This window comes from Syngnathus acus, chromosome 12, assembly GCF_901709675.1.
Source record: "Syngnathus acus chromosome 12, fSynAcu1.2, whole genome shotgun sequence".
In the NCBI taxonomy this organism is placed as follows: Eukaryota; Metazoa; Chordata; class Actinopteri; order Syngnathiformes; family Syngnathidae; genus Syngnathus; species Syngnathus acus.
The window spans coordinates 11,812,775-11,836,012 of NC_051097.1; the positions used below are offsets into that span (position 1 = coordinate 11,812,775).

General features: G+C 56.7%; 7 protein-coding genes and 1 long non-coding RNA gene across 12 annotated transcripts in view; 3 read left to right on the forward strand and 5 right to left on the reverse strand.

The window, feature by feature from the left end:
* Window positions 1-2,189, reverse strand: xrcc4 (X-ray repair complementing defective repair in Chinese hamster cells 4). Of its 2 annotated transcripts, none has more exons than XM_037266185.1 (8): window positions 2,076-2,189; window positions 1,580-1,760; window positions 1,272-1,456; window positions 1,002-1,168; window positions 741-872; window positions 580-668; window positions 348-474; window positions 1-217 (listed from the first exon to the last, which is right to left on the reverse strand). In XM_037266185.1, exons 2-8 carry the CDS (start codon window positions 1,719-1,721, stop codon window positions 133-135), a joined length of 927 nt encoding a protein of 308 aa, XP_037122080.1. In that variant the 5' UTR covers window positions 1,722-1,760; window positions 2,076-2,189; the 3' UTR covers window positions 1-132. The 2 variants fall into 2 exon arrangements, with proteins under 2 accessions (XP_037122080.1, XP_037122078.1); XM_037266183.1 differs by having other exon boundaries at window positions 1-220.
* Window positions 1,764-8,745, forward strand: ddx56 (DEAD (Asp-Glu-Ala-Asp) box helicase 56). 2 transcript variants are annotated; one of them, XM_037266141.1, is made up of 14 exons: window positions 1,764-1,874; window positions 5,861-6,022; window positions 6,099-6,253; window positions 6,349-6,519; window positions 6,651-6,741; window positions 6,834-7,075; window positions 7,182-7,316; window positions 7,402-7,515; window positions 7,589-7,683; window positions 7,764-7,837; window positions 7,930-8,019; window positions 8,088-8,193; window positions 8,273-8,379; window positions 8,452-8,745. In XM_037266141.1, exons 3-14 carry the CDS (start codon window positions 6,171-6,173, stop codon window positions 8,521-8,523), a joined length of 1,380 nt encoding a protein of 459 aa, XP_037122036.1. In that variant the 5' UTR covers window positions 1,764-1,874; window positions 5,861-6,022; window positions 6,099-6,170; the 3' UTR covers window positions 8,524-8,745. The 2 variants fall into 2 exon arrangements, with proteins under 2 accessions (XP_037122036.1, XP_037122035.1); XM_037266140.1 differs by lacking the exon at window positions 1,764-1,874 and adding an exon at window positions 5,378-5,495.
* Window positions 3,012-21,910, reverse strand: zcchc9 (zinc finger, CCHC domain containing 9). 2 transcript variants are annotated; one of them, XM_037266194.1, is made up of 8 exons: window positions 21,888-21,910; window positions 20,814-20,822; window positions 8,417-8,421; window positions 4,290-4,527; window positions 3,988-4,138; window positions 3,828-3,920; window positions 3,498-3,566; window positions 3,012-3,208 (listed from the first exon to the last, which is right to left on the reverse strand). In XM_037266194.1, exons 4-8 carry the CDS (start codon window positions 4,512-4,514, stop codon window positions 3,096-3,098), a joined length of 651 nt encoding a protein of 216 aa, XP_037122089.1. In that variant the 5' UTR covers window positions 4,515-4,527; window positions 8,417-8,421; window positions 20,814-20,822; window positions 21,888-21,910; the 3' UTR covers window positions 3,012-3,095. The 2 variants fall into 2 exon arrangements, with proteins under 2 accessions (XP_037122089.1, XP_037122087.1); XM_037266192.1 differs by lacking the exons at window positions 8,417-8,421; window positions 20,814-20,822; window positions 21,888-21,910 and adding an exon at window positions 5,122-5,333 and having other exon boundaries at window positions 4,290-4,674.
* On the reverse strand, window positions 8,876-15,367 carry aebp1 (AE binding protein 1). Its single transcript, XM_037266105.1, has 20 exons — window positions 14,979-15,367; window positions 14,396-14,587; window positions 14,244-14,318; window positions 13,927-13,977; window positions 13,808-13,867; window positions 13,662-13,730; window positions 13,483-13,560; window positions 13,302-13,411; window positions 12,956-13,095; window positions 12,707-12,791; window positions 12,478-12,622; window positions 12,298-12,377; window positions 12,067-12,190; window positions 11,787-11,983; window positions 11,537-11,710; window positions 11,343-11,468; window positions 10,789-11,035; window positions 10,549-10,688; window positions 10,119-10,218; window positions 8,876-9,650 (listed from the first exon to the last, which is right to left on the reverse strand). The coding sequence occupies exons 1-20, from the start codon at window positions 15,199-15,201 to the stop codon at window positions 9,103-9,105; spliced, it is 2,964 nt and encodes a 987-aa protein (XP_037122000.1). The 5' UTR covers window positions 15,202-15,367; the 3' UTR covers window positions 8,876-9,102.
* On the forward strand, window positions 13,254-22,951 carry LOC119131614. Its single transcript, XR_005099687.1, has 3 exons — window positions 13,254-13,274; window positions 15,521-15,527; window positions 22,878-22,951. It is a non-coding gene; the product is annotated as an uncharacterized LOC119131614 (long non-coding RNA).
* ash2l (ash2 like, histone lysine methyltransferase complex subunit) overlaps window positions 16,206-23,238 on the forward strand; it is a 17,081-nt gene continuing 10,048 nt past the window's right edge. Inside the window, exons 1-17 of one of the 2 annotated variants that reach the window (XM_037266130.1) lie at window positions 16,241-16,349; window positions 17,181-17,241; window positions 17,310-17,446; window positions 17,561-17,649; window positions 17,725-17,819; window positions 18,225-18,320; window positions 18,411-18,506; window positions 18,575-18,656; window positions 18,722-18,739; window positions 18,812-18,920; window positions 19,003-19,220; window positions 19,443-19,610; window positions 19,762-19,955; window positions 20,023-20,115; window positions 20,218-20,316; window positions 20,891-20,950; window positions 21,076-21,196. In XM_037266130.1, the coding sequence (XP_037122025.1) occupies window positions 16,291-16,349; window positions 17,181-17,241; window positions 17,310-17,446; window positions 17,561-17,649; window positions 17,725-17,819; window positions 18,225-18,320; window positions 18,411-18,506; window positions 18,575-18,656; window positions 18,722-18,739; window positions 18,812-18,920; window positions 19,003-19,220; window positions 19,443-19,610; window positions 19,762-19,955; window positions 20,023-20,115; window positions 20,218-20,316; window positions 20,891-20,950; window positions 21,076-21,183 (1,782 nt within the window). In that variant the 5' untranslated portion in view covers window positions 16,241-16,290 and the 3' untranslated portion in view covers window positions 21,184-21,196. Of the gene's footprint in view, window positions 16,350-17,180; window positions 17,242-17,309; window positions 17,447-17,560; window positions 17,650-17,724; window positions 17,820-18,224; window positions 18,321-18,410; window positions 18,507-18,574; window positions 18,657-18,721; window positions 18,740-18,811; window positions 18,921-19,002; window positions 19,221-19,442; window positions 19,611-19,761; window positions 19,956-20,022; window positions 20,116-20,217; window positions 20,317-20,890; window positions 20,951-21,075; window positions 21,286-23,238 lie in introns of those variants that run through there. The other variant, XM_037266131.1, reaches the window with a different exon arrangement.
* LOC119131592 (radial spoke head protein 3 homolog) overlaps window positions 21,011-23,238 on the reverse strand; it is a 15,608-nt gene continuing 13,380 nt past the window's right edge. The window contains exon 2 of the mRNA XM_037266181.1: window positions 21,011-21,023. The gene's annotated coding sequence lies outside the window, so the exon portion shown is untranslated. The remainder of the gene's footprint in view (window positions 21,024-23,238) is intronic.
* Window positions 21,458-23,238, reverse strand: part of LOC119131572 (G protein-coupled receptor kinase 5-like) — a 6,018-nt gene continuing 4,237 nt past the window's right edge. The window contains exons 13-17 of the mRNA XM_037266139.1: window positions 22,524-22,661; window positions 22,295-22,432; window positions 22,086-22,217; window positions 21,670-21,775; window positions 21,458-21,630 (exon numbers count right to left, since the gene is read on the reverse strand). Of these exons, the coding sequence (XP_037122034.1) occupies window positions 22,086-22,217; window positions 22,295-22,432; window positions 22,524-22,661 (408 nt within the window). The 3' untranslated portion in view covers window positions 21,458-21,630; window positions 21,670-21,775. The remainder of the gene's footprint in view (window positions 21,631-21,669; window positions 21,776-22,085; window positions 22,218-22,294; window positions 22,433-22,523; window positions 22,662-23,238) is intronic.

Here is a 23,238-nt window from a genome sequence, read left to right on the forward strand (position 1 = left end):
CCAACAGGCCTGGCCACTTTTTATTCGAGTAACAATCATTCCGCTGCAGCGCACCGTCCCAACGTCCAAGGCTAAAGTCCCGGATGGACAGACGTCTACAAAAGCTGCTTCTTCTCATCCATCTTGCGGCTGTCACAAGTCCTCAAAGAGGTCCTCCACTTCTTCTGCCGCCGCCGCCGGCTGCTGCTGCTGACTGGCTGCCGCCGGGGAGTCGCTCCTGCTACGCAAGCGAGGAAGGAAGGAAGGAAGCAAGGAAGGAAGGAAGGAAGGGGAGCAGGTCAGTGGGACGACGGGACTCGTTCCTTCTGAGAGAGGAAGTGGAGCGTGTGGTTTGCAAAGACCTCTACCTTGCGTGCGCTCGCTCAACGGCCGCCTCCAAGGCTCCCGGGCGGCGGCGGAAGTGCCGCTTGCGACTGGGCGCCACGTCGGCGAGGTCGATCAGGCTGTCGTCGCACGGGCCAGGAGAGCGCGCCCCTGAAAACAGCAAGCCGCACGTTCAGCGCGACAGACAAGTCCGAAACGGCTCCGACGCTCTGGGTTAGCTATCCGGAGGTCCACCCAGACTGAAATCAAGCGTACCGCCGGAAGATGCAACGGCCGGCGGCGGCGGCGGCGCCACCGCGTCTCCCTCCGCCTCCTCAGCCGCCCGCTCTCGCTTCTCGCCGCTCCTGCCGAGGACGCAAAGTATCGGCCGTGACCGGACGTGGGCGCTCCGAAGGGTGGGCGAGCGAACGGCGTACCCGGCTTCCCGGAGCTGCTCGAGCGTCTGTCGCAGGCCGCGCATCTTGGCTTTCTTCTCGTTGAGGACGTGAAGAAAGCGAGCGTAAAGCTCCGCCTCCAGGGCCTCCTTACCGCTGGCGTAGCGCTCCAACCTGAAAAACAAAACTGCAGTGAACAAAATGCAGGCAGTGCAGCCAGGACAGCGACGCCTGGAGGAGCTGGCTGTACGGGCGGGCCTGCGCTCAGGACGCCGCGTCATGGCAGAGACGCTAAGTATTTACTCGGCGCCGGAGCGGACATGTTCTCGTCGCAGCCGTAGGTTGTGCTCCCGAAGCTCCCGGTTGTGCCGCTCCAGAGAAGTGGCTCTCTCCAGACTGCGGGTCAGCAGAGCCCCGACAATCTGCTCGGGCTCGGTGACGGGCCCGAGCCGTGTCGAGCCTAGCCTGAACTGCCGTGTGACAACGAAGAGACGGTGAAACGGCCAGCCCCGCGACACCGCGAGACTCGTTTGAGTAGTGGCGCCCGCGCACTGATCGGGGTCACCGCCTCACCGAGATGTCCTTCTGCACTTTGTCGTAGGTCAGTGTGAGGGCGCCGTCGGGCGTGGCCGGCGCCAGGGCGAAGCGGTAAGAGTGGACGCCCGCCTCCCCCGTCAGCGCCTCCCGCAGGTCCTGGACGTACTTCTCCGTGGACATCTCCAGTTCAGCCGCCTCCTGGCGCACCGACGCCTCGCTCGCTGGGAAATTAGAAGAGCCGACAGTGATTCACTGATAAAATGATCGATTCGCAAAAAATAGTGGATGGCGACGAGTTCATGAAAGTTGGAGACGGAGGACCGGAGGAGGACCGGAGGACCGACCTTCGCCACTCCAAGCGTGTCGTCCGTCGCTGAGCAGCAGCTGGAAGCCATAGGCCAAGCCCCGCCCACTCTCGTCCACACGCAGGAAGTAGGAGGAGTCGGGCTCGGACGAGAGCGGGATTTCCCTCACGGACGAGTGCATCTCTGCGGGCGGGCGGGCAGGCAGCTTCCGGACTTAACACATGGGGAAAGAGCCAATGACAGAAGAGAGCGGCCGGCATAAGCCCCAATTCACGCCAATGACAACAGCCGGCAGATCTGCTGTCAACTGCGCGGATGACAACACGGGCGAGCGGTGAGGCACAACCGCGACGTCATTCCCCGCCAAGACAAATCACGTCAAGTCAAACCACACGCATTTGTTGAATGCTAAGCTGCTAGCTAGCTCGCACCGCGCTCGTCAACACGGCAAGTTTGAACGGCCGCACGCGACGAGCCCAATGCTTAAAACGGAACAAAACACACCATTAACCGGGCGTTGCACGCAACAACTTACCCACTTGTGTTTTCCTTTTGCCTACCAATTGGTTCGGATAAAAAAATGGTCGCACTAGCATCTTTTCCGGTCCATAACTGACAAACTTAGCAAGTTTCGCCTACGTCATCATCGGGCGACAAACACCGCATCGACTCATTAACATAAGGATTTAACAATGAATAAACGATTTAGATGTTTATGATCACAGTACTATTTAATTATAGTCTACACACATATACATATATAATTTATATATACACGTACATACACATATGTATATATATATGCAGCAGCTTCTTGTGTCTCCCCTTGTATGAATTTTTTTCTGATTCAGAGGTACAATTTGAACATGACGAGTCAAAAGAGCGAAGGGTTGTTTTTCTGCCCCGAGAGGCAAAGGCAACAAAGCTGCGTGCCACGTGTCGTCGAGAAGGGAAATGAAGGGATTAAGACGAGCTCAGCTCAGCTCAGGACCAACGCGGGACTGGACTTCAGATAACATGAGTCTCCTCCAGCAATAATTGCACGCGTTTTAGTGCTCTCCATAAATTAAACACACGTGTGCGCCCGGCCGGATTGCAGCGCATTTTCAGGGGCTTTCCAAGAATCTGAAATAGGAATCGTTTACACAAAGATGGACAAGAGTTGGAAGTAAAGGGCTTATGTTCAAGTGCAACCAGGTGGCATCGCTGAATGAAGCCTCTGTGCTGCATTTGGAAACAGAAGGCTCGGAGGGGGTCTGAAGTTTCGCTCCCAGGGTGGACTTCACAAGGTTCTTCTTGTTCTTGCTTGTATTCACGAGCTGTTAACATCTGTACTTGATTCGGTTTGCAAAAGTCTTGTAAAGACCTCATCAATGATGTCGCAACTAACCTTTCTAAATGGTTCTCAGCAGCCAGACAAAGTTGACAGAGCAAGTGGGTAAAAATCAAAAGCACTACAAACCGTACAAAATGACGTCTTTTGATTGATTTACTAGCATAACAAGCGAACAGAATGATTTTGGAAAGAGGCAAAAGGGTTGCAGCGGCAACAAGTTCAGAAGACCACAACTTTGTGGCGCTTGGGTTCGCTCTTGACCACGGGAACGTGGACGTCCTCATGGTCGGCGCTCATGTTGTTGGACAACCAGCTCAAGGTCACGTTATGACCTGCAAGTACATGAAAGAAAAGAAAAAAATAAATAAATCAATACAAGCTGGAATGCCTCAACTGAGTTAATTGAAGAAGAAGAAGAAAAAAAAGGCAAGCCACTCTTTCTATTCTGGAAACTTGCATTTTCCCTACTTTGCCCCCTTTGTCTTTCAACAACGCCCTGTTTCTTTCCCTCCTTATTTGGTTTTCCCCCAGAAAAAAAAAAAAAGAGCAGCGTCAGCCCCAGCTTTAACAACAACACAGTGTTAGATGCCAAGGTTCACTAGGTGGCGGCGTCAGACTCACTGGAGGCTTGATGTTCGGGACAGTCCTTCTGGAAATGTTCCACAGATCCGCAGACTCGACAGCTCCCTCCTGGGAAGCAAACGAGAGCGTCAAAATGGAACGCACGCAGACAGCGGCCATATGCAGCCACTGTCACGTGGGTGAGTTGCAATGCTTGATATCAATCTATAATTCAAGGTCATTTGACCAAATCAAAAACCTTTTGCAGCTATCACCCCCCCCCCCCCCCCCCCCACTCAAAAAAGGGTCAAAAAGAACGCTAATGGAATACTGTGTCTCCATCTAGCGGCCGAGATTAGAACAACATCAACGGTACGTCAACTCACGGACCTTGAGCGTAGAGGCCTTTGGGGTTGTCCGGGCAGGAGCGTGACAAATGTCCCGTCTGACCGCAGATGAAGCACTTGGCGTACGGGTAGTCACCTGCAATTGCAAAAGTCCACTCGCTGTTATTAACAGAGGGAGGACAAGGAAACGTCCTTGTCCTCACCGACGGCGGGGTCCACTTTGGCCCGGCAGCGCTGGATTTCGTGCTCGGTGGAACCGCATCGGTAGCAGATGTCGCTACCCATCTCTCGGTCGCCCTCTGCCTCTGGACAGTCGGCCAGGCCGTGGCCGGGCTTCCTGCAGTTGAAGCACAGCTGCGGAGAAGACCCAAACAAACAACAATGAGTTGTGCAAAGTGGGCCACAGTAAAAAAAACAAAAATTGCAAACAATGTCCTTGACAGTTTATGCCAAAATACAGCAAGGGCTTTGTCTTGAGAGGGGGGAAAACAGCTCGATCTCTCACCATTCTGTTCTTCTTGTCTGCCTGCCTCTTGAGCCTCCTGTTTTCTCTCCTCTGGTCCTTCTTCAAGGCCACCTCCACCTCTTGCCGCAGCTCCTGCTGCCCGTGCGTTGTCGCCGTCGTTTGCCCGCCCTGCTGCAGAAACGCCAGGAAGCCATTGACATCCTGGTCCGTGTATTCCTTCTTCTTCTTGTTGGCCTTCTTCACCGCCGAGCCGCCCGGTTGCATTCCTCGAGCGTGGCTCCTCTGAGGCTCTTCTCCTCTTGCTCCGGCTGCTCCCGCCCGCAGCCGACTCCAGGGCGTGGCCTCGGCGGCCTTGTGCTTGTGGACGTTGTTGGCCCGCGCCCACCTCGTCATGATGACGTCGTCGTCGTCAAAGTGCAAGGGTCTGGGCAAAAGGCAAGAGATTTCATTCAAAAGATGGCTGGGCCTGCCACAACTGATCTAACATAAGAGTACATCAATTGGGGAATTTAGAAGAAACCTCACTTAATTGCTATGTTTTGGGGCTTTGAATTGCAATTGACAAGATCCCCAAAACAGAAAAACGTAAATGTCGGATTCGTGTTGTGTGCTTGACTTTTTTTTTTAAAATCAAAATCGATGAAACGTTTGCCCAGCCAATGTGCGGCTCGGGCAAACTACAATCATATATCCACGTTGGTAAACAGCGCCAGTACGTTAGTTAGCACATTAGCTCGAAACTTAGCACACGTGTTGTGGCGCATTCCTTAACGTGACGTGGTCCCGCAATCGACCAACTTCCTAAGACTAAACGATTATTAGGTAATATGTTGAAGACAACCTTTGATTCAGAAAACAAACACAAGACTACCTTGAGAAGTTGAAACGTCATCCATGTGTTGCTGTTTTCCCCGAAACCTGGTTCAGTGTTTCGTTGCTTTTCTTAAAGACCAAATTGCACTCTGGCGCCACCCTCTGCTTCGGAGTACATGATGCGCAGGGGTTACATTACAATCAATTCTCGGCAAACAACTGTTCAGAATTCATTCCAAGGCTTTTCCAAATACGTCTTATTGTTACTTTTGTGACCCTAAAACACATGAACGTGACGACACACAGCGAGCGACGGGAGGCGAGCGTGACGTAGTAACTGTGCGACGCACGTGTGCGTGCCGTGGTACTGCTGCAATGGCGACTGAGAGGCTTCAATTCCACCAAATGGGACTTGACGACCGTCTTTTGAAGGTAACAGAGCTCAGCTCCGCTCCGCTCCGCTCCGTGTTTGCATGCGAGTTAAACCCAAATGGAAGAATGCTAACGCGCCACGAGAAGTTGAGCCGCTCGAAAATGACGGATTTCATCTGCCCCGCCATTCGTCAACACGGTACGAAAATAAGCCCAAGTACGACAGACACCGTTCTGTGTTTGCCCAGACACGATAGATAAGAAAAAGGTCAATGAGTCAAGCAAAGCCGAAATGAAGCAGGGATAAGAATTCACGGCACATAATACTAAAGCTCCCTTAAATTCATTTGTGTTTGTCATGAAGCGCCAGAAGAAAATGCATCTGAGGTTGGCTCGAGTGTAACACAAGGGATGTCCTCTTTTAGGCGCTGGCCGATTTGGGTTGGTCCCAGCCCACCTTGATCCAGGAAAAGGCCATCCCTCTGGCTCTGGAGGGAAAAGACCTCCTGGCTCGGGCCCGGACCGGCTCTGGGAAAACCGCCGCTTACGCCGTGCCCATCATCCAGCGCATCCTGGCCTCCAAGCAGGTGACAAACAAACGACCAGCCCCGGAACAATCCAAAGTGCCGGCTGCGAGCGCTCGTGTCTCGTTGTCCTCTTCAGAGTGTTCGCGAGCAGGACGTGAGGGCCCTTATCCTGGTGCCAACCAAGGAACTGGGCCAGCAGGTCCAGACGATGATGAGGCAGCTGACCGCGTACTGCTCCAGGGACGTCCGCGTGGCCGACATATCCGGGAAAGCCGACGTGTCTGCTCAAAGGTCCCAAAAAAGAAAAACAATAGCATTATATTTATATTTCCCCTCATTTTTGGACCGCTGCCCATTTCTGCCGCTTTTTGCTTGTCGGCCGGCAGGCCCGTCCTGATGGAGAAGCCCGACGTGGTGGTGGGCACGCCGTCCCGCGTTCTGGCCCACCTCAACGCGCGCAATCTCACCCTGCGAGCCTCGCTGGAGACGCTGGTGGCGGATGAGGCCGACCTGCTCTTCTCTTTCGGCTTCGAGGACGACCTGAAGAGTCTGCTGTGGTGAGGGAGGCCATGCGGGCTTTGCCTCGGGGCTGCTTCTTCAACCAATCGGAGGGAGGGAGGGAGGAACGCATGGCGCGAGGAACGCATGGCGCGCTAATGCTAATATTGTGTGCTCAACCGCCCTACAGCCACCTGCCAAAGATCTACCAGTCCGTCCTCATGTCCGCCACCCTCAGTGATGACGTTCAGGCCTTGAAGGAGCTTCTGCTGCACAATCCCGTAAAGGCGGCCAGTGTAGCGGCGGTTACCCTCGTGAAGCACACCACATGACCAAGAAAACAATGTCCGTCTGTCCGTCCGTCCGTCCCCAGGTGACCCTGAAGCTGCAAGGCTCCCAGCTGCCAGACTGCAGCCAGCTGCAGCAGTTCAGCATCCGCTGCGAGGAGGAGGACAAGTTCCTGCTCATCTACACGCTGCTCAAGCTGCGGCTGGTGCGGGGCAAGACGCTGGTCTTTGTGGGAGCCGTGGAGCGATGCTACCGCCTCAAGCTCTTCCTGGAGCAGTTCAGCATTCCCGCCTGCGTGCTCAATTCGGAGCTGCCCGTCCGGTCCAGGTCAGACCTTTCTGGAATTGGACTCCATGAAACAAAAGGGGAAACTTGCGTCCGCTTGGCCGTCAAACAAAACGCAAATCGAGTCGAGTTGTTGTTCCTCGCGCAGGTCTCACATCATCACACAGTTCAATCAAGGGTTCTACGACTACATCATCGCCACGGACGAACGCGGTCTGGCCGACCCTGGCGCCGCTCCAAATCCTGCCGGAAGAGGCAAGAAGAAGAGCAAGAAGGCGGGGCAGTGAGTCTTTATTCAAAGTGAAAGACAACTCTTGAGGACTGAGCAGACTCAAGGTGTGCTGTGCTGCGCTGCGCTGCCTTGCTAGGGCTAAAGCGAAGGAATACAGCGTCTCCAGGGGTGTGGATTTCCAAAACGTGGCCAACGTCATCAACTTTGATTTCCCCGCCACCGTGGAGTCGTATATCCATCGAGTGGGAAGGTACGCCCGCCCGCCGGCCGGCCGGCGGCGTGGTCCGCGCGAGGCCAAAAGCTGACGCTTAGCTTTCCTCTAGGACGGCGAGAGCCGACAACCCGGGCACGGCCTTGTCCTTCGTCGCTCACACGGAAACGGCTTTGCTCTCCGAGGTGGAGGAGACGCTGACAGGAGGTGAGGCGATCAAGAGAGCGGTGGCACGCGCACCTTTTCACATTGGATTCCTGGCGTAACGGTCTCGCTGTTGTCTCCAGACAACGCAGAATCGGCCCTGAAACCGTACCAGTTCAAGATGGAGACCATTGAAGGTTTGAGGTACAGGTGCAGGGTGAGTCTGAGGTTTTTTGTTGTTGTCGTCGTTTTTCCCCACCATCACCCAAAATACAATGAGATGGGATTATGGTTTGCCACCCACCAAAGGACGCCATGCGATCGGTCACCAAGCAGGCGGTGAGAGAAGCTCGGCTGAAAGAGATCAAGCATGAACTGCTCAACTCGGAGAAGCTGAAGGTGAGCCTCTCGCAAGTGCTCCGTATTTGTCAAAGGTCACGAGCGGGTGGCCTCTGCTTGTCAATCAGACGTACTTTGAGGACAATCCCAGAGACCTGCAGCTGCTCCGACACGACCGAGACCTTCACCCCGCCGTCATCAAGCCTCACCTGAAGAACATCCCGGAATACCTTAGTCAGTCACGTCACGTTAGCTCCCTAGCGTGCTTTCATCTGCTCGCTGACTCCAACTTGACTTTGTAACCTTTGCGCAGTCCCCGAAGCTCTGAGGGATGTGGTGGACCCCCTGTCCAACAAGAGGAGGCGAAGAGGGCCAAACCAAAAGCCCAAACCGCACGGAGTGGCCAAAAGCAGCTTGAAGGTGAGCCACAGCCGCCCAGCCACCCCTTATGCCCCACACCGACTCATTGGCGCATGCTGTTTTTTGTTGAAGGGCAAGAATCCGCTGAGGAGTTTCCGCTACACGAAAAGGGAGCGCAATAAAAAGCCCAGCCATTCGCTGTAATGATCTGCATTCCTCCTCACAAAAACATTGGCCAATTTTCAGATGGAACACAATGTCTGGCTTTGCTGTGGCGACGGTCCGAGAACATCTGCCTGCCTGGGCCCGTGTGTTTGTGTTTGTGTGTGTGTGTGTGTGTGTGTGTGTGTGTGCGCGCGCGCTCGCGCTGCAGCACATTTGATTGCGTTTTCCAGATGGAACCAAATAAAATCATTTCAGTCCTGAGCCAGTTCATTTGTCAATTCTTGCATTGTTTGGAGGTGTCACGGTTCATTTTCAGAACGCCGTCCTGTCGCCACATCGCTAGCTTGAGATTGTCTCGACAGCAGTCTTTGGTGAAAGCAGGCGGATTATCTTTTTTTGTTTTTTTAATCTTGAGTAACTGCATCAAAAAAGCAACATTGGTTGGTTAATGAACAGCCATCTTTGTTTTTCAAGCGACGCGGTGCGGAGAGGTCTTGCCGGAGCGTCACGCTTTTAAAAGCGCCTCATTCTTATTGCGCAAAGGAAATGTCGATTCATTCGAGTGGCGTGCTTAGATGAGCAAAGGAAATGTGAAGGGCCGGTTCTCTTTGGCGCCTTTCAGTCGATGGTGAAGTGAAAGGGGTAGTCCTCGGTGGGCCCCGAGTCAAAGATGATGCTGTCAAAGGGATTCTCGGTGGACAAGTTGTCCACGGGGAACCAGGAGTCGTACCAGGAAGTGGTGGTCTGGGGCTTCCGCGTGGTGCTGGTGGTGGCAGCGGTCGTAGCGGCGGTGGTCGGGGGCGGGGTCCTGAGGCCGGGGCGTTGCTTCTCCAGACGTAGCCGGCGCAGCCGCAGGATCCTCAGCCGGCGCAGCCGCTCGGCTCGCTGGGCGGCGGCGTGCCTCTCCTCCGGGGAGAGGGTGGCGGTGGTGCCGGGCGCCGTGGGGGTGGCGGCCTTGGCCACCACACGAATGGGCCGGTTGCCGTTGAGCGCCAGGATCTGCTTGATGCGGTCCCAGTTGGACTTGGCCAAGGTGAAACTGCAGGACGTGGCGCCCGCGTCGTAGCCCACCACGCAAAGGCGGGTCTGCGACGTGTAGCCGTCGGCCCTGGCCGTCACGCGGTACTCGCCGGGGTTCAGCAGACGCCAGTAGTCGCCGCCCGGGGCTGCCGTGAGAGACATGAAACTTTCTTGAATGGCACAAGATGGCGGCGCCGGAGGAAGTACGGAAGAGGCTGAGGCTGAGGCTAAGGCTGAGGCTGAGGCTGAGGCTGAGGCTGAGGCTGAGGCTGAGGCTGAGGCTGAGGCTGAGGCTGAGGCTAAGGCTAAGGCTAAGGCTAAGGCTAAGGCTAAGGCTCGCTTTGCGGCTTTCGCCCCGCACCCATTTTCTCCTTTTGAACTGATGTTGCTAGTTTGTTTGCTAGTACGGCCATCTGCCTTTCCATGTGATGATGCTCAGTATGTTGAGGTGATCTGGGTTCCATGCTCTGCTGGCCGGCCGACTATTGAGGGAGGGCATTTTGGTCATTGCCCGGCAAAGATGATACAAATGCGCCTTTTGTATTTTTTTCCCCCCCAAATTCACACGGGCGACATGAGTGCTGATTTTGAATTTTCTTGGGGTGTCTGTTTACCGGCGATGACGTCATGGCGAATCCCCTCCACGGAGATGGTGGCGTTGCCCAGTGCGTTGCCCTCCGTGTCTCGGACCACACCTTTTATGCCGCGATGCACCTGGGACAAAAAGCAGAGCTGAAACGAAACGCTCCAGAGCGCATGCTTGTCTCCCAAACGACTGAATATCAAAAGCTGTTTGAGGTCCTCGACTCATTGACAGTTACAGACGTCAAAGCTATCAATCAACTGGCTTGGCAGCCGATGAGTTAATTGGCGGTGCTCGGGGGAGCTTTGCCATCATTGAGATCCCGGTCGGGCGGTCCCACTTGTGAACCGGCCCGCAAAGTCCTCGCGCTAGCCCTTTTGAAGAAGTTTTCGCCGAGGGCAGGTTCTCAGTTCGGATGTAGCCCATTTGTGTCCGTCTGAAGACGCGGCCCTGGTTCTGACCTGTTCGATGAAGGATAGCAGAGCCTCGCGATTGTTTTCCCACTCCAGAGGAAGTTCGCTCTCGTGCGGAAACTTGTCGCAGCCAAGGAAAATGGAGATCTCCAGGCAGTTGGTGTGAAGATAGCTGAAGTCGTTCATGCCTGCGGACGAGGCCCGCAGGCATGAACACGACGGGCGCCGCCGTTCCCTGGCCGGCCGGCCGGCCAGCCGGCCAGCCCAAATGTCAAGACGGAGGCTTACTTCCCACCACGGGCTTCCAGCCGGCGCCGTTGGCGATGCCCTGGCCCCCGGTGACGTCGTCGCCGTGGCAGGAGCCGCGCTGGACCTCGGTCATGGTCAGGTGGCTGTGGGCGTACGACATAGCCAGCCAGCGGAACATGACCTCGTCGGGCGTCTCCCGCAGGGCGCCCTCCTTCTGACGCTGAATGCGGGCCCACGTTTCCTCGTTCATCTCGTCGCTGTCCTTCCAGCGGCGGCTGTCGCTCATCTTGGACACGGACGTACCCGGGTCACCCACCGTACGGCTCCGAGGTATGCGTAAGCCGCAGTCAAATTAAGTTTTGCGCCGTCACAGCTTGGGTAGCTTGGCTCATGAAAGACTCAACGGGCGAGACTCGTCAAGTATGTGCAGTAGTTTGAGTTACAGTCTGATCTCGTGACAAGTGCGTGATTTGAGGCCCAGCGAGTGGCCATCTCGACGCGGTCTCCACGCTGGTTGCGATCCCGGCGATGCTAAATCGGGCGCCTCAAAATGCGGAGACACCCGAGTGACGCCCCCCCCCCGGCGGCCTTACCGAAATCTGCGGCCGCTGCGTGTCGAAAGGGTACGTGACCAGCTTGTGGCCGCCTTGCAGGTTGGCTCCCAACACAAAGGGTGTGCGCTCCATCCAGGAAATGATGGCTTTGGTCTCCACAGCCATCTGAAAGGCAGCCGCAAGAGTCGCCCGCTGGAGTCGCCGACTAGCAAACGCAACGGGAAGCAACTCACGGATCCGTTGAGAAAGTTCTCCGGCATGGGAATGTGATGGTTGGGTACAAAGCGCGGGACCCAGCCGCGATCCTCCGCCCCCCACAGAATGCTGTTGAGATCTGGGAAATTCTGGAAAAGGTCATAGCCCTCCGCAGTCCAGTGGCCCACAACCCAGTTGCCCATCTCAGATCCCTGAAGGAGAGGAAGGCCCGATTAGACGAGCGAGCGAGCGAGCGAGCGAGGGGCACGGGAGCGCGCTCCACTTTACCGCCTCAAAGGCCAGCTCGTACGCGTCGGGGTTGAGGGACGGCACCAGATGGATCCTCACTCCATCCACCAGGCGGCGCACTCGAGAGTTTCCCCCCTTGTACTCCTTGCATAGGAACTGCATCAGTAGGAGGAGGAGCTCCCGGCCCAGCACCTCATTACCGTGGAGACCCGCGGTGTATCGGAATTCCGGTTCTCCTGGACAGGCCCCGCTCGGTCAGCTTGGACCAGTTGGCCCGCTTCGCCCCGCCCCGCCCCGCCCCGCCCCGGCGCTCTCTTACCCGTCTCGTGCTCCCCGGGGTTGTCGGAGATCTCCATGGCGTACATCTTCAGACCCTGGGAGCTTTTGCCGACATTGTAGATCCTGGTTATGTCGGGACACTCCTCGTTGATCACCTTCATCATCTGGAGCCGGCCGACAAGAAGAGCGAGCGCACGTGATCGGGCTCAAACGGTGTTCTCGGCACACCGGGGACACTCTTAGGAGCTATGATTTCAAAGGACGCCGCCACCTGTCTCATGTCCTTGTAGTTGTGATGTCGGAAGTCGAGCTCGTCGGAAGACCGGACCTGCTCCTCGCTCCGGTGGCTGTCTGGAAGGCCAAAGTCATACACTTGCCGTCCGTCAACTGCGCCTGGATGGAGCCGAATGGGCCGCGAGGATTTACAGCTGCCGTTTCTCGGCATACCGACCGGGAAGTTGACAGGCCAGAATCTCGGCCCGGAGACACAAACTGCCGTTCCAGCTCTGCGGCAGGATTCGCATGTAGCGCGCCACCACCGGCCAAGAAAACAGGTTCAGTACCGGAGTGTCTCTGTCCACGTTCCCGTAGAACAACTGCAAGGGAATACGGTTTGTTTCTCTCGTCGCCACGCCAAAGCGGAGCCGAGCCGAGCCGAGCCGAGCCGAGCCGCCACTTACCCACTCGGCGTAGCCGTCGTGAAGAACGCTCCAGTCGCGGCTGTCGTTGCTGAAGGCCACAAAGTAGGACGACACAAAGTCGTCGCTGCGGAAGGAAGGAAGGAAGGAAGCAAGGAAGGAAGCAAGGAAGGAAGCAAGGAAGGGAGCAAGGAAGGAAGGAAGGAAGGAAGGAAAAACACAAAATGGTGGGGTTTCTTCTCTGGTTGGTTTCCACTTTGGTTCAAGTGCAAAAGTGCTTGAGAGACTCACAGCTGCTCAGAGTTCCTTCCCTGCGTGATGACGCCCGAGAACTCCACCTCCCGTCTAGCGTCCACCTCCAACCAGCTGTTGGTCTCCTCGGGCTCGGCGCACCAGGCGCCCCCGTAAAGATCTTCTTGGTTTGCAGAAGCCTGCGCGGATACAACCGGCGTTAGTCAAGCGTGGAGTTTGCCGCCCGCTCCACTGCGGTTCCGCTTCAGTCCAGGGTGGACCGGCACGTGTCACGCCATTGGCTTTGGATCGTCCGCTGAGAGCTCGCTGCGGTCGGATCAGTCCATTGCGATGCGGCGGACGGACGGACGGACGGACGGTCACTTTATGGTGGGCGACAGACAACCTGCATGTTGAGTCTTCCCCTGTGAGCGGCGAAGCCGTGTTGGGACTGCGAGGACGCCAGCAGCTGGTCGTCTTCCACGCGGTGAGACTCCAACCCCAGAGGAGGACATTCTGGACACGGAAGCACGGGCTTCAGACACTCAAAGGCGTCCCCGTCCACACGTTGCTGGCCGTGACCTTACGTTTGGGTTCCGGCACCTGCGACGCCATTTTCAGCCTCTCCTCCTCTTCCGCCTCCCATAACTTCCTCTGGCGCTCGGCTTGGTCGGAAGCGCAAGAGATGCAAGTGTCAGCGGTGGCGGCACGCCGTCTTTTCCCTCTTCCCCACCTTGAAAAAATGCGAGAGATGATCATCCCTGACCTTTTTCCGCCTTTTCCGCCTTTAGTCGGCGCGCTTGCTCCTCCTCTTGCTCTTGCTTCTTCTTGGCGACTGGAGAGAAAAGAAAATGTGATGATGATGTCCAAGGACCTGCTCCCAGCTGGCGACGGCGGCGGCAGCGGACGTACGGTCGTCGTAGTCGTACTCCTCGTACCAGGGGATGACGAAGGGGACCTCGGTGGGCTCTTCTGCAACGCCAGCAAAAGGTTCTCCAAAGGCAATCAAGCGCAGAGAGTCAGGTGAATACCTGGGATGGACGCCATCGGCTCGAGCGTGCTCAGCTCAGATTTGTCTCCACCTGAAACGAGCAAACGGACCGTAGGTCAAAGCGAGCTGCGTTTCCTAATTTGGCCACAGGGGGTCAGCACAATCATCAAAGAGAGAGAGAGAGAGAGAGAGAGCGAGTGAGAGAGAGGGCAAGAGAGTGAGAGAGAGGGCAAGAGAGTGAGAGAGGGTGAGAGAGAGAGAGAGTGTGAGAGAGAGAGGGCGAGAGAGGGTGAGAGCGGGCGAGAGAGAGAGAGAGAGAGAACCGCCGGGACTTGAGCACGTGTGTGACCCGCTCACCTGGGATCCTCCTGACCAGGTCTGGTTCTTCTGGCTCCTCCCACATGGGCCGTACGGTGGGAAAGTGTCGGGTTGCTACGGAAGAAAGGGCAAGTTTGTCGTCACTCGCCGTCTTCAGCTGCCGTGCGGATGGGCCAGCAAAGAGCACGTACTTGCGTCTGTGGCGGCTGCGGTCGGCGCTCTGGTGTTTGGCGTCGCCGTTGTAGCGGCTTTGGCTTTTTTGCCCGCTTTGGGCTTCTTGGAGGCTTTGGGTTTCTTACTGGGCTCTTTGGGCTTTTTGGTAGGCTTGGGCATCTTCTGCCTCTTGGCCTTGGCCTCCTTCTCTGCCGCTTTCCTAGCTTTGGCTTAACGGAAGCACAACACATCGGGGTCGGCTTTGGAATCAGGCTTTCCAGCTTTCCCATTGGGGCTCCAAGCCGAGGTTTCCGGCGTTGGCTTTCAAGCGGACATGCGGGCAGGCAGGCAGGCGGGCGGGCAGGCAGGCAGGCGGGGGCTCCAAACGAGCGTTTCACACCACGATTGGGGAAGCGGCTCGCCTTGGCTGGCCCCGCACGCCGGCGTATCGCGCTTCACCGAGAAGCAACGCAATTGACAATGTCTGAGAACGCGGAAGGAGAGCTTGATTGAAATTTGGCCTGGATTTGATTGCAAATGTAGCCGGAATGAAATTGGCGAGGCGCTCGCCGCCTGCCCGCCCGCCCAGCCCGCTGCGTCGCGGGACTCGACGGCCCTCACCTGCCTCCACCTCCTGCGGCGTTTTCTTCTTCTTGGCTTTGGGCTGGACCGCCTCCGCCGGTTCAGCCCCGGGCTCGGGTCGGGGGCGGGCCGTGCCCCGGCTCTCCGCCAGCCCCCGGGCCTCCCTCACCTCGGCCCCCCCTCCCCCGTCGGCCTCTCTGGCGCACAGCAGGACGCCCCACAGCGCCAGGAGCAAGCAGGTCGCCGCCAAAACGCTCCTCATGGCTGCAGGAAGAAAAGTCAAGAAAGAAGCCGAGCGAGTGAGCGGCGCGAGCAGGGCCAGATGTGCTCCTAGACAAGGCGGACGTGAGGCCCTCGCAGGGGATGAGAGTTTTCAAGTTTGCGAGCTGCCTCCTCTTCCTCCTTATCCTCTTCAGACCCCCCCTTTTCCCGGCCATGGGAGGAGCTTGCGGACGGAGACGTGCGAGACATTCCAGCCGGGGAGAAGAAGAAAAAAAACATACACTGCAGAGTCATCTGGAAAAGAACGAGCGAGGCCCTCCTATTGGTTTCCGAAGATGCCTTCAGCTCTTTTACGGCAGGATGGACGTTGCTCGCTCGCTCGGGCTTTCGACTTGAAGTCGTGATGCAAATCAATTTTCCAATCAAGATCGAGGCGGTCTTTCAAATGAGGTTCCTCACTGCACGACTCTCAATTGCAATTTGAAGTCAACGTTGATCTTCAAATAAAAGTTTGGACAAGGGCTTAGGTTTTCAAAATGTGGTTGCAACACTGGCCTAAGTTTTTTTTTTTTTTTTTAAAGGGATTTGAGCCAGAGGTGGCTTTTTAAAATGACGTCGGGGTTGGTTAGGCAGCTTTGAAATGAGGCTTCCCTAAATATGGACGGGCGCGTGCTCCAGTGTAGATTGTTTTGTTGGATTTCTTCTGCCCAATTTTTTGACATGTGCGTGCTGTTTTCGTTTTCTTGCCTGCTTATCGCATCTTCTCATGCAAGCTAGCAGTCAGTCTCTTTGTTTACTTTGGTCTTCATCTGTTTCTCATTGCTGACTTTTTCTTGTCACGCCAGAGGAAGAAAAAAGCCATCTGCGCAACTAGCTGGACTGGCCGGATATTCAAACCATTTCTCACAAGAGACTGAAAAAACTTGTGCTTTTCGTTACGCCGTCATGACTGGGGGATTTGATTTTTTCTTCTGACGTTTCCACCTTTTCTTACGTGACGCCCCCGCACACTCCCACCCAAAAAGTGCCGTTCGTCCTCCGCGTCGAGGGTGTCGCTGTGGAGCCGAGCGGGTCCCTCGCGCGTCCCGTCTGGCGCTCTCGCCATATTTCCTGCTCAACCAATTCAAACATGGCGTCAGCAGCAGAGGCGGGCATCCCTGCGGAGACCCAAGCGGACGCAGCCACAACGTACGTTTGCTTTTCGACATATTTGAATGGCGAGATCTAAAGCACGCCTCGCCTCGCCTCGCCTCGCCTCGCCTCGCCTCGCCTCGCCTCGGCGCCGTCCGGCCTCTGAAGCTGGCGAGCAGACGTCGTCGTAGTGAGTGCAGAAGATGAGATGAGATGAGATGAGAAGATGCCTGCCGGCCGGTCGGCTGGCAGCGGCGGCGGCGGCGGCGGTGGGCCAAGTGGTCAGCTTTGTTTGAGGGGGTGCAAATGGCTTCGCTCACCGTTTCACTCACCGTCGTCTCGTGACGCCAAAGTTACCTCAGGCGAAGACGGCACCGGCAGTTTGAGCGAAATATCAACCGTGGTCATTTTGCAGTCTTCGTCGAGTTGCTTTTGCTTTTTCATCCCGAAGTGGAGCGCTTGTATTCCTTCTGGAGAATCACTTTTCCTCCTCTAACAAATGCTCATTTCATTTGCTCTGTGCACCGCGTCTCACACGGCCATGCAAAGTTGACATCTGCCAGGCTTTGCCTCGCCTCGATCCTATTTCTTTGCGCCGTCCGGTACTTCGACAATGCCTGCAGAACAAAAAGAGGGCGCTTTAAACATCTTGATTTTTTGGATTCAATGACGGCGCATAAGTCATTGACGTGATCAATCAGCCCGACTCTTGGAGAAAGAAAGAAAGAAAGAAAGAAGCCAATTCAGTCTCAATATTGGAGCGGATTATTGAGTCCTACCTTGCATGCAATTTAACGAACCCGATTTTTCTCTTTATTAATGATCTCAAAAGACCCGAGTCATAGGTTGTTGTCACGAGTTGATGAAAAGTGGGCCACTCTGCTGCAGCGAGTCGACGGAGCTTGCGGTCGGCATGGAGGCGGAGGCTTCCGGCGGCAAGGAGGGCCTGGCAAGTATCCGACGACGGCCCGCCGGCCTGGAGCCCACGTCACGTGACGAGTGGCCGTGCCGCCGCAGGACGGGGCGAGCGAGGCCGCGGACGCGCTGACCGGCTCCGGGGATGAGGACAGCGGGCGGCAACTGGGCGAGGTGGAGCTGCAGTGCGCCTTGTGCACCAAGTGGTTCACCGCTGACACCTTCGCCATCAACACCGCGTACGTAGACCGCAACTGACGCCGGGAAGGCACCGTTGCGTTTGCGCAACGCAAAGGAGCGCGCCTCCCGTCCCGCCCAGCCAAAATGAACTCCGCCGTCCATCTCCTCCGCAGGACTTGTCTGCCCTTCATGACCAACTACGCGTTCCACTGCAACGTCTGCCACCACAGCGGCAACACCTACTTCCTCAGGAAACAAGCCAGTGCGTCAGCGCTCCTCGCCGCTCGCTCCTCCCGGCGGCGCTCGCCGGCGGCTCACCGGCTTTTTGTGCCCGCAGACCTGAAGGAGATGTGCCTGACGGCACTGGCCAACCTGACCTGGAGGTCCAGGAGCCAAGACGAGCATCCCAAGACCATGTTCTCCAAAGACAAGGTAAGTGACTCAAGCGTCTGCAAAAGAGAATAAAGCCAACGTTTGGAGTCCAGCAATTACCACCGTGTGTCACCAGAGGGCGACATGCCTGCTCATCTGCAGTTCGCTCACTCTCTGTCACTTTGCTTTTTTCCAACCTTTTTTTCCACAAACGTATGTGCAGTTGTGTTTTTTGAGTGCTGTGGATTTCAAATACGTAGTCTCCGATTTCTGAGCAGAGCAAATGTCGAATCCCCCCCAAAAAAAAAAAAAAAAGATTTTGTTTGGGATGACAACACACACACACACACTTGTGGGCATTTTTGCTTGTTTTCTGACAAAAGCAGCAAGCCGATCCCAGTTCATTTCTCGTGTCCGCTTTGGGGGACTGGGTTGTTTTTTTTGTCATGTCGGTTGACCGCGCAGGACATCATTCCGTTCATCGACAAGTACTGGGAGTGCATGACCACCCGCCAGAGACCCGGCAAGCTGACGTGGCCCAACAACATCGTGAAAACCATGGTAGCGCCTCGCCGTCCTCGCCATCCTCGCCGTCCTCGCCGTGCCCTCACGCTGCTGCTTTTTTTTTTTTTTTTTTTGCTCCTGTTCCAGAGCAAAGAGCGCGACGTTTTTCTGGTGAAGGAACACCCCGACCCCGGCAGCAAAGATTCCGAGGAGGACTACCCCAAGTTTGGCCTGCTGGACCAGGTAACCAGCCTGGGCCGAGCGTGCAAGGCTCCTCCTCCCCCAATTGATTGTTGTCGTTTCTCGCGCAGGACCTGGGGACCATCGGCCCCTCCTACGACTCCCAGAGGCAGTCGGCCCCTGCGCCCGGCGCCGCTGCCGGAGGCCTCAACGGTCGGTCGGTCAGTACAAGTGTCCTTTGGCAGGAAGACGCCACTGACCGTGATTGTGTCTTCCAGGTGGATCCTCGTACTCAGGTGAAGGCTCTTTTCAACGCCAGCGACGTTTGGAAAGGCAAATGTTGTGACTGGCGCCGTTCTGGCTCCAAGGTGCTCTGGCTGCAGTGGCGGGGAAAGGACGAGGAGCCAAGCGCAAGCAGCAGCAGCAACAGCAACAGCAAGAGGGCGCCACCGCCGGCGCCACCAAGCGCACTCGGAGGTACGCCGCCGACTGCGAGAAAAGACCGCGCTTTGAAGGTGACGTTCGGTGAACGTTGGGTGAACGTGCGGTTCCTCCGCAGCGACCCGCTCTTCTCGGCGCAACGCCTGCCCCCCCACGGCTACCCTCTGGAGCACCCCTTCAACAAGGACGGCTACCGCTACATCCTGGCCGAGCCGGACCCGCACGCCCCCGACCCCGAGAAGCTGGAGCTGGACTGCTGGGCCGGCAAGCCCATCCCCGGCGACCTGTACCGGGCCTGTCTGTACGAGCGCGTTCTGCTGGCTCTGCACGACCGAGGTTCATGAAATGAATGTGGGCTTAGCGCGCCAAAGCATTGCTTTTGTTCAAATGGAGCTCTTTGACTCGGCACCACAGAGTTTGTGTGTGGCGGCGAATTTGGTCAACCGTAAGGGAAGCCCGCCGCTCTCTACATAATGACGCGGCGGCCTCCGAATGGGCCGCCTTCTGGCTCCTCTTCCTGTCGGAACCTGATTTTGATTGATGATTCCTCCCCAAAAGCACCCCAGCTGAAGATCTCCGACGACCGTCTGACGGTGACGGGCGAGAAGGGCTACTCCATGGTGCGCGCCTCCCACGGCGTGCGCAAGGGCTCCTGGTACTTTGAGGTGTCCGTAGAAGACATGCCGCCCGACACGGCCGCCCGCCTCGGCTGGTCCCAGCCTCTGGGTGAGTTGCTGCCTGTCGGCGTCTGCGGGATGGCCGGGCCGTGCTCCGAGGAGCTGAAACGGCGAGGCGAGGCGACCCTCGCGCTGACCCAACGTAGCGCCTGTCCGTGACCGTGGAAGGAAATCTCACTTGTAAGTTGCGGCGTGCGCAGGTAACCTGCAGGCGCCGCTGGGCTACGACAAGTTCAGCTACTCGTGGCGCAGCAAGAAGGGCACCCGCTTCCACCAGTCCCTGGGCAAGCGCTACTCAGCGGGCTACGGCCAAGGAGACACTCTGGGCTTCCTCATCGTGCTGCCCGAGCGCACCGAGACGGCTCGAGCGCTGCCCGACACCTACAAGGACAAGGTCAAGCCCGAAAGCCCGCCCGGCCATCGGAGCGACCCCACCTGACCGCTTGCTCTCTTGTTTGCAGGCACTCATCAAGTTCAAGAGCTACTTGTACTTTGAGGAGAAGGACTACGTGGACAAAGCCGAGAAGAGCCTGAAGACCACGAGCCCCAGCAGGGTGAGAAGGCGCCAGCCCGCTGCTCAGCAAACATTTTTGGCGCTGAATGAGAAGAAGTTGACGATGCGTGCGGCCGCTTGTCACTGACCCGCCTACCGGCAGATGGTGTTCTACAAGAACGGCGCCAGCCAAGGCGTGGCTTTCGAGAACCTGTTTGAAGGAATCTACTTCCCGGCCATCTCCCTCTACAAGAGCTGCACGGTGGGTCCCGCCTTGGCCAACCGGGAGTCCACCTCAACGTTGCATGACAAAAATATTTCGCGCCCCCCCCCCCCATTCTATTTGTTGTTTACATGGAGTTTGTCTTTGTACTGAATGATGCGTATTGTCCATCTTGCATGAATCCATCCATCCATTTTCTGAACCGCTTAGTCCCCACGGGGGTCGCGGGCGTGCTGGAGCCTATCCCAGCCGTCATCGGGCAGTAGGCGGGGGGGGACACCCTGAACTGGTCGCCAGCCAATCGCAGGGCACACAGAGAGAGACAAACACCATTCGCACTCACACCTAGGGACAATTTGGAGTCTTCAATCGGCCTACCAAGCATGTTTTTGGGATGTGGGAGGAAACCGGAGTGCCCGGAGAAAACCCACGCGGGCCCGGGGAGAACATGCAAACTCCGCACAGGGAGGGCCGGAGGTGGAATCGAACCCGCACCCTCCTAACTGTGAGGCGGACGTGCTACCCAGTGCCCCCACCGAGCCGCCCTCTTGCATGAATCATCCTAACCAAATGCTTCCTTTTCAACGGCGCACAATGCGGCTCAACCCTTCAGGTGTCGGTCAACTTTGGGCCACGCTTCAAGCACGCCCCTGAGGATGTGGCCTTCCAGCCGGTAAGCAAGCAAGCGCCTGCCTGGCCTTGCGTCGCTTGGCCGCCCACCTTGGCCACCCACCTTGGCCACCCACCTTGGCCAAGCGGGAGGGCGGCGCCTCCTTCCTCACACTCTGTGCTTTGCAGATGAGCGACATGGGCTGGGGCGCCGTCATCGAGCACACGCTGGCCGACGCCTTGTACCACGTGGAGACGGAGGTGGACGGACGACGCAGCCCGCCCTGGGAGGGATGAGCCGGCCGGCCGTGCGGAAATGTCCAACCAAAGCTTTCCAATGTTCCGTCTGTGTACATCGCTGCCGTAGTCGTGAATAAATACTTCTCTCGGAGCAACAAAGTCAAATGGGATCATTTCGAGCCGGTTGGAAAACGAGCAGAGCCATCTCTGGCGTGAGAGACGGACGGACGGGCGGGCCGGAGACGTGGCTCAAGTTGCTCATGTTTGACATCGGAGCGAGAGAAAAGTTTTGCGAGAAGGCGGGGCCGTGTAAATGATGCTCACTGCCGGCGCACTTTGAAATCAAATCGTTTATTGGCCAGGCTAAATGCGGGAGATGAGCTTGAAATGAAGTTTTCAACCATTAATAGAAGCAATGTGGGACAAAGAACCGCAGACGGAAACAAAATCCCTCGGCCTTCGCTGTCTAGTCCATTTACAAAGCAGTGCGGCAAGCGGCGGCGGTGCCGCTGCAGCACAAACGCACCCACCCGCGCGCGCGCGCGCGTCCGTTTGAAAGCCTTCAGTTAGGAGCAGACACCATTCCCGACGTGATGTAGTTGTTGGGTGTGGGGCTGCGGCGTGCCTCCTCTGTCACCTCTGGGGGGTGCTGTGGGGACAGACACGCATGAGCGTCGACGGCGAGAGCAATTTGAAGACTATTGGCCATCCTGACAAGGCCGGCACTTTTGGACAGTAGAACCTGCGAATGAAAACAAGACCGGTTGCGTCCCCCACTCATCTGGGGTCAGATCGCAGAGGAGCTCCGACTTCCCGGCCATCTCTGATTTGGAGCCTTGGCCCAAGGGCTTGACGGAGGAAAGAGGATCATAGACTCTTGTTTCCTCGTGGGAAGGCGTGTCAGTGGAATTGGAAGGTCTCGGAGGTAAAAAAAACAAAAAAAAACAAGCCCAACTCACTCATTTGCGGAAGATCTTGTTGAACAGGCCGTTCTTTGGACTTTCAGGCGCTTGCGTCCACTCCAAGTCTTGAGGTCGGGAACCGTTGGGTCCAAAAACGTTAAGGTCGTCGAAACAGCCCGTCTCGATGAGCTACGGAAGAGGAGGGAAAAGGGACACCGAGTCAACTTCAGACTGGGCCGGGCCGGGCCGGGCGTAGGCTGACTGGCCTCGTTCTGCCAGGTGATGGGAACGCTTCCCGTGCCGAATCTGGCGTAGAAGTTGTTGTCGTCCTGGTTGATGGTGATGCCCCTCACCGTGGCAAACTCCTCGATGTCCTGCACGTCGCTGCAGTAAACCAGCCGGGGCTGCGCGCCACCGCAAAGGGCCTCACTCACTCACTCACGACTACGGGAAAAGCACCAAATGGGGGGCGGCGGCGGCGGCGGCATGGCTTACATCGGGCTTAAAGGAAGCCTCCACTAGCCCCGCCTCCAGCATGCGGAAGTTGATTTCCCGGAAGAAAGGATGCGTCTGAACGTCTCGGCCTCCTGACGCCTGGCAGCCCAGCCTCCTGTTGGGGTCTTTGACCAGCAGCTTGAGAAAAGACGGCAAAGTGGAGCGTGGCTCATTCAAGTCCCGGCAGCCAGGCAGCCAGGCAATCCCCAAAGCTGAGCGGCGGCAACTGCACTTTTGCGCTGCACCTTCAATACAAATGGATTTACTACCTCAACCCATGAGGCCTTTGGGAGCGGTTGCTTAGCAACCTTGGCTGCCCGTCAAGAGAGGCCCGGCGAGCGCACCCCCACCCAGGGACGGACAACTCTTACCCAAAGCGACCGATCGCTCAAGCAGCTCATCAGCTGAGCAGTCAACTAAGTCCTTGACAAAATGGCCCAAGCCGTACATTGATCTGAACCAACCAGTCGTTTCAATAACCTACCAGCGGTCAATTGGACCGAGAGCCCTCGATCGGAATCGTTCGGTCGACTGGCTGATCGTTTGATTGTTGGGCTGCTTGGTCAGTCAGTCGGTTGAATGCGTGGCACCTTGGTCGTTTCCTTACTAATTAGTCGTCGGATCGCTCGCTCGCTCGCTCGGGAGTTAGATTGACGATTGCCAGATCCTTGACTGTTGTGTGCCACTTTGACTTTAGGATTAAAGGCCAAGAGTC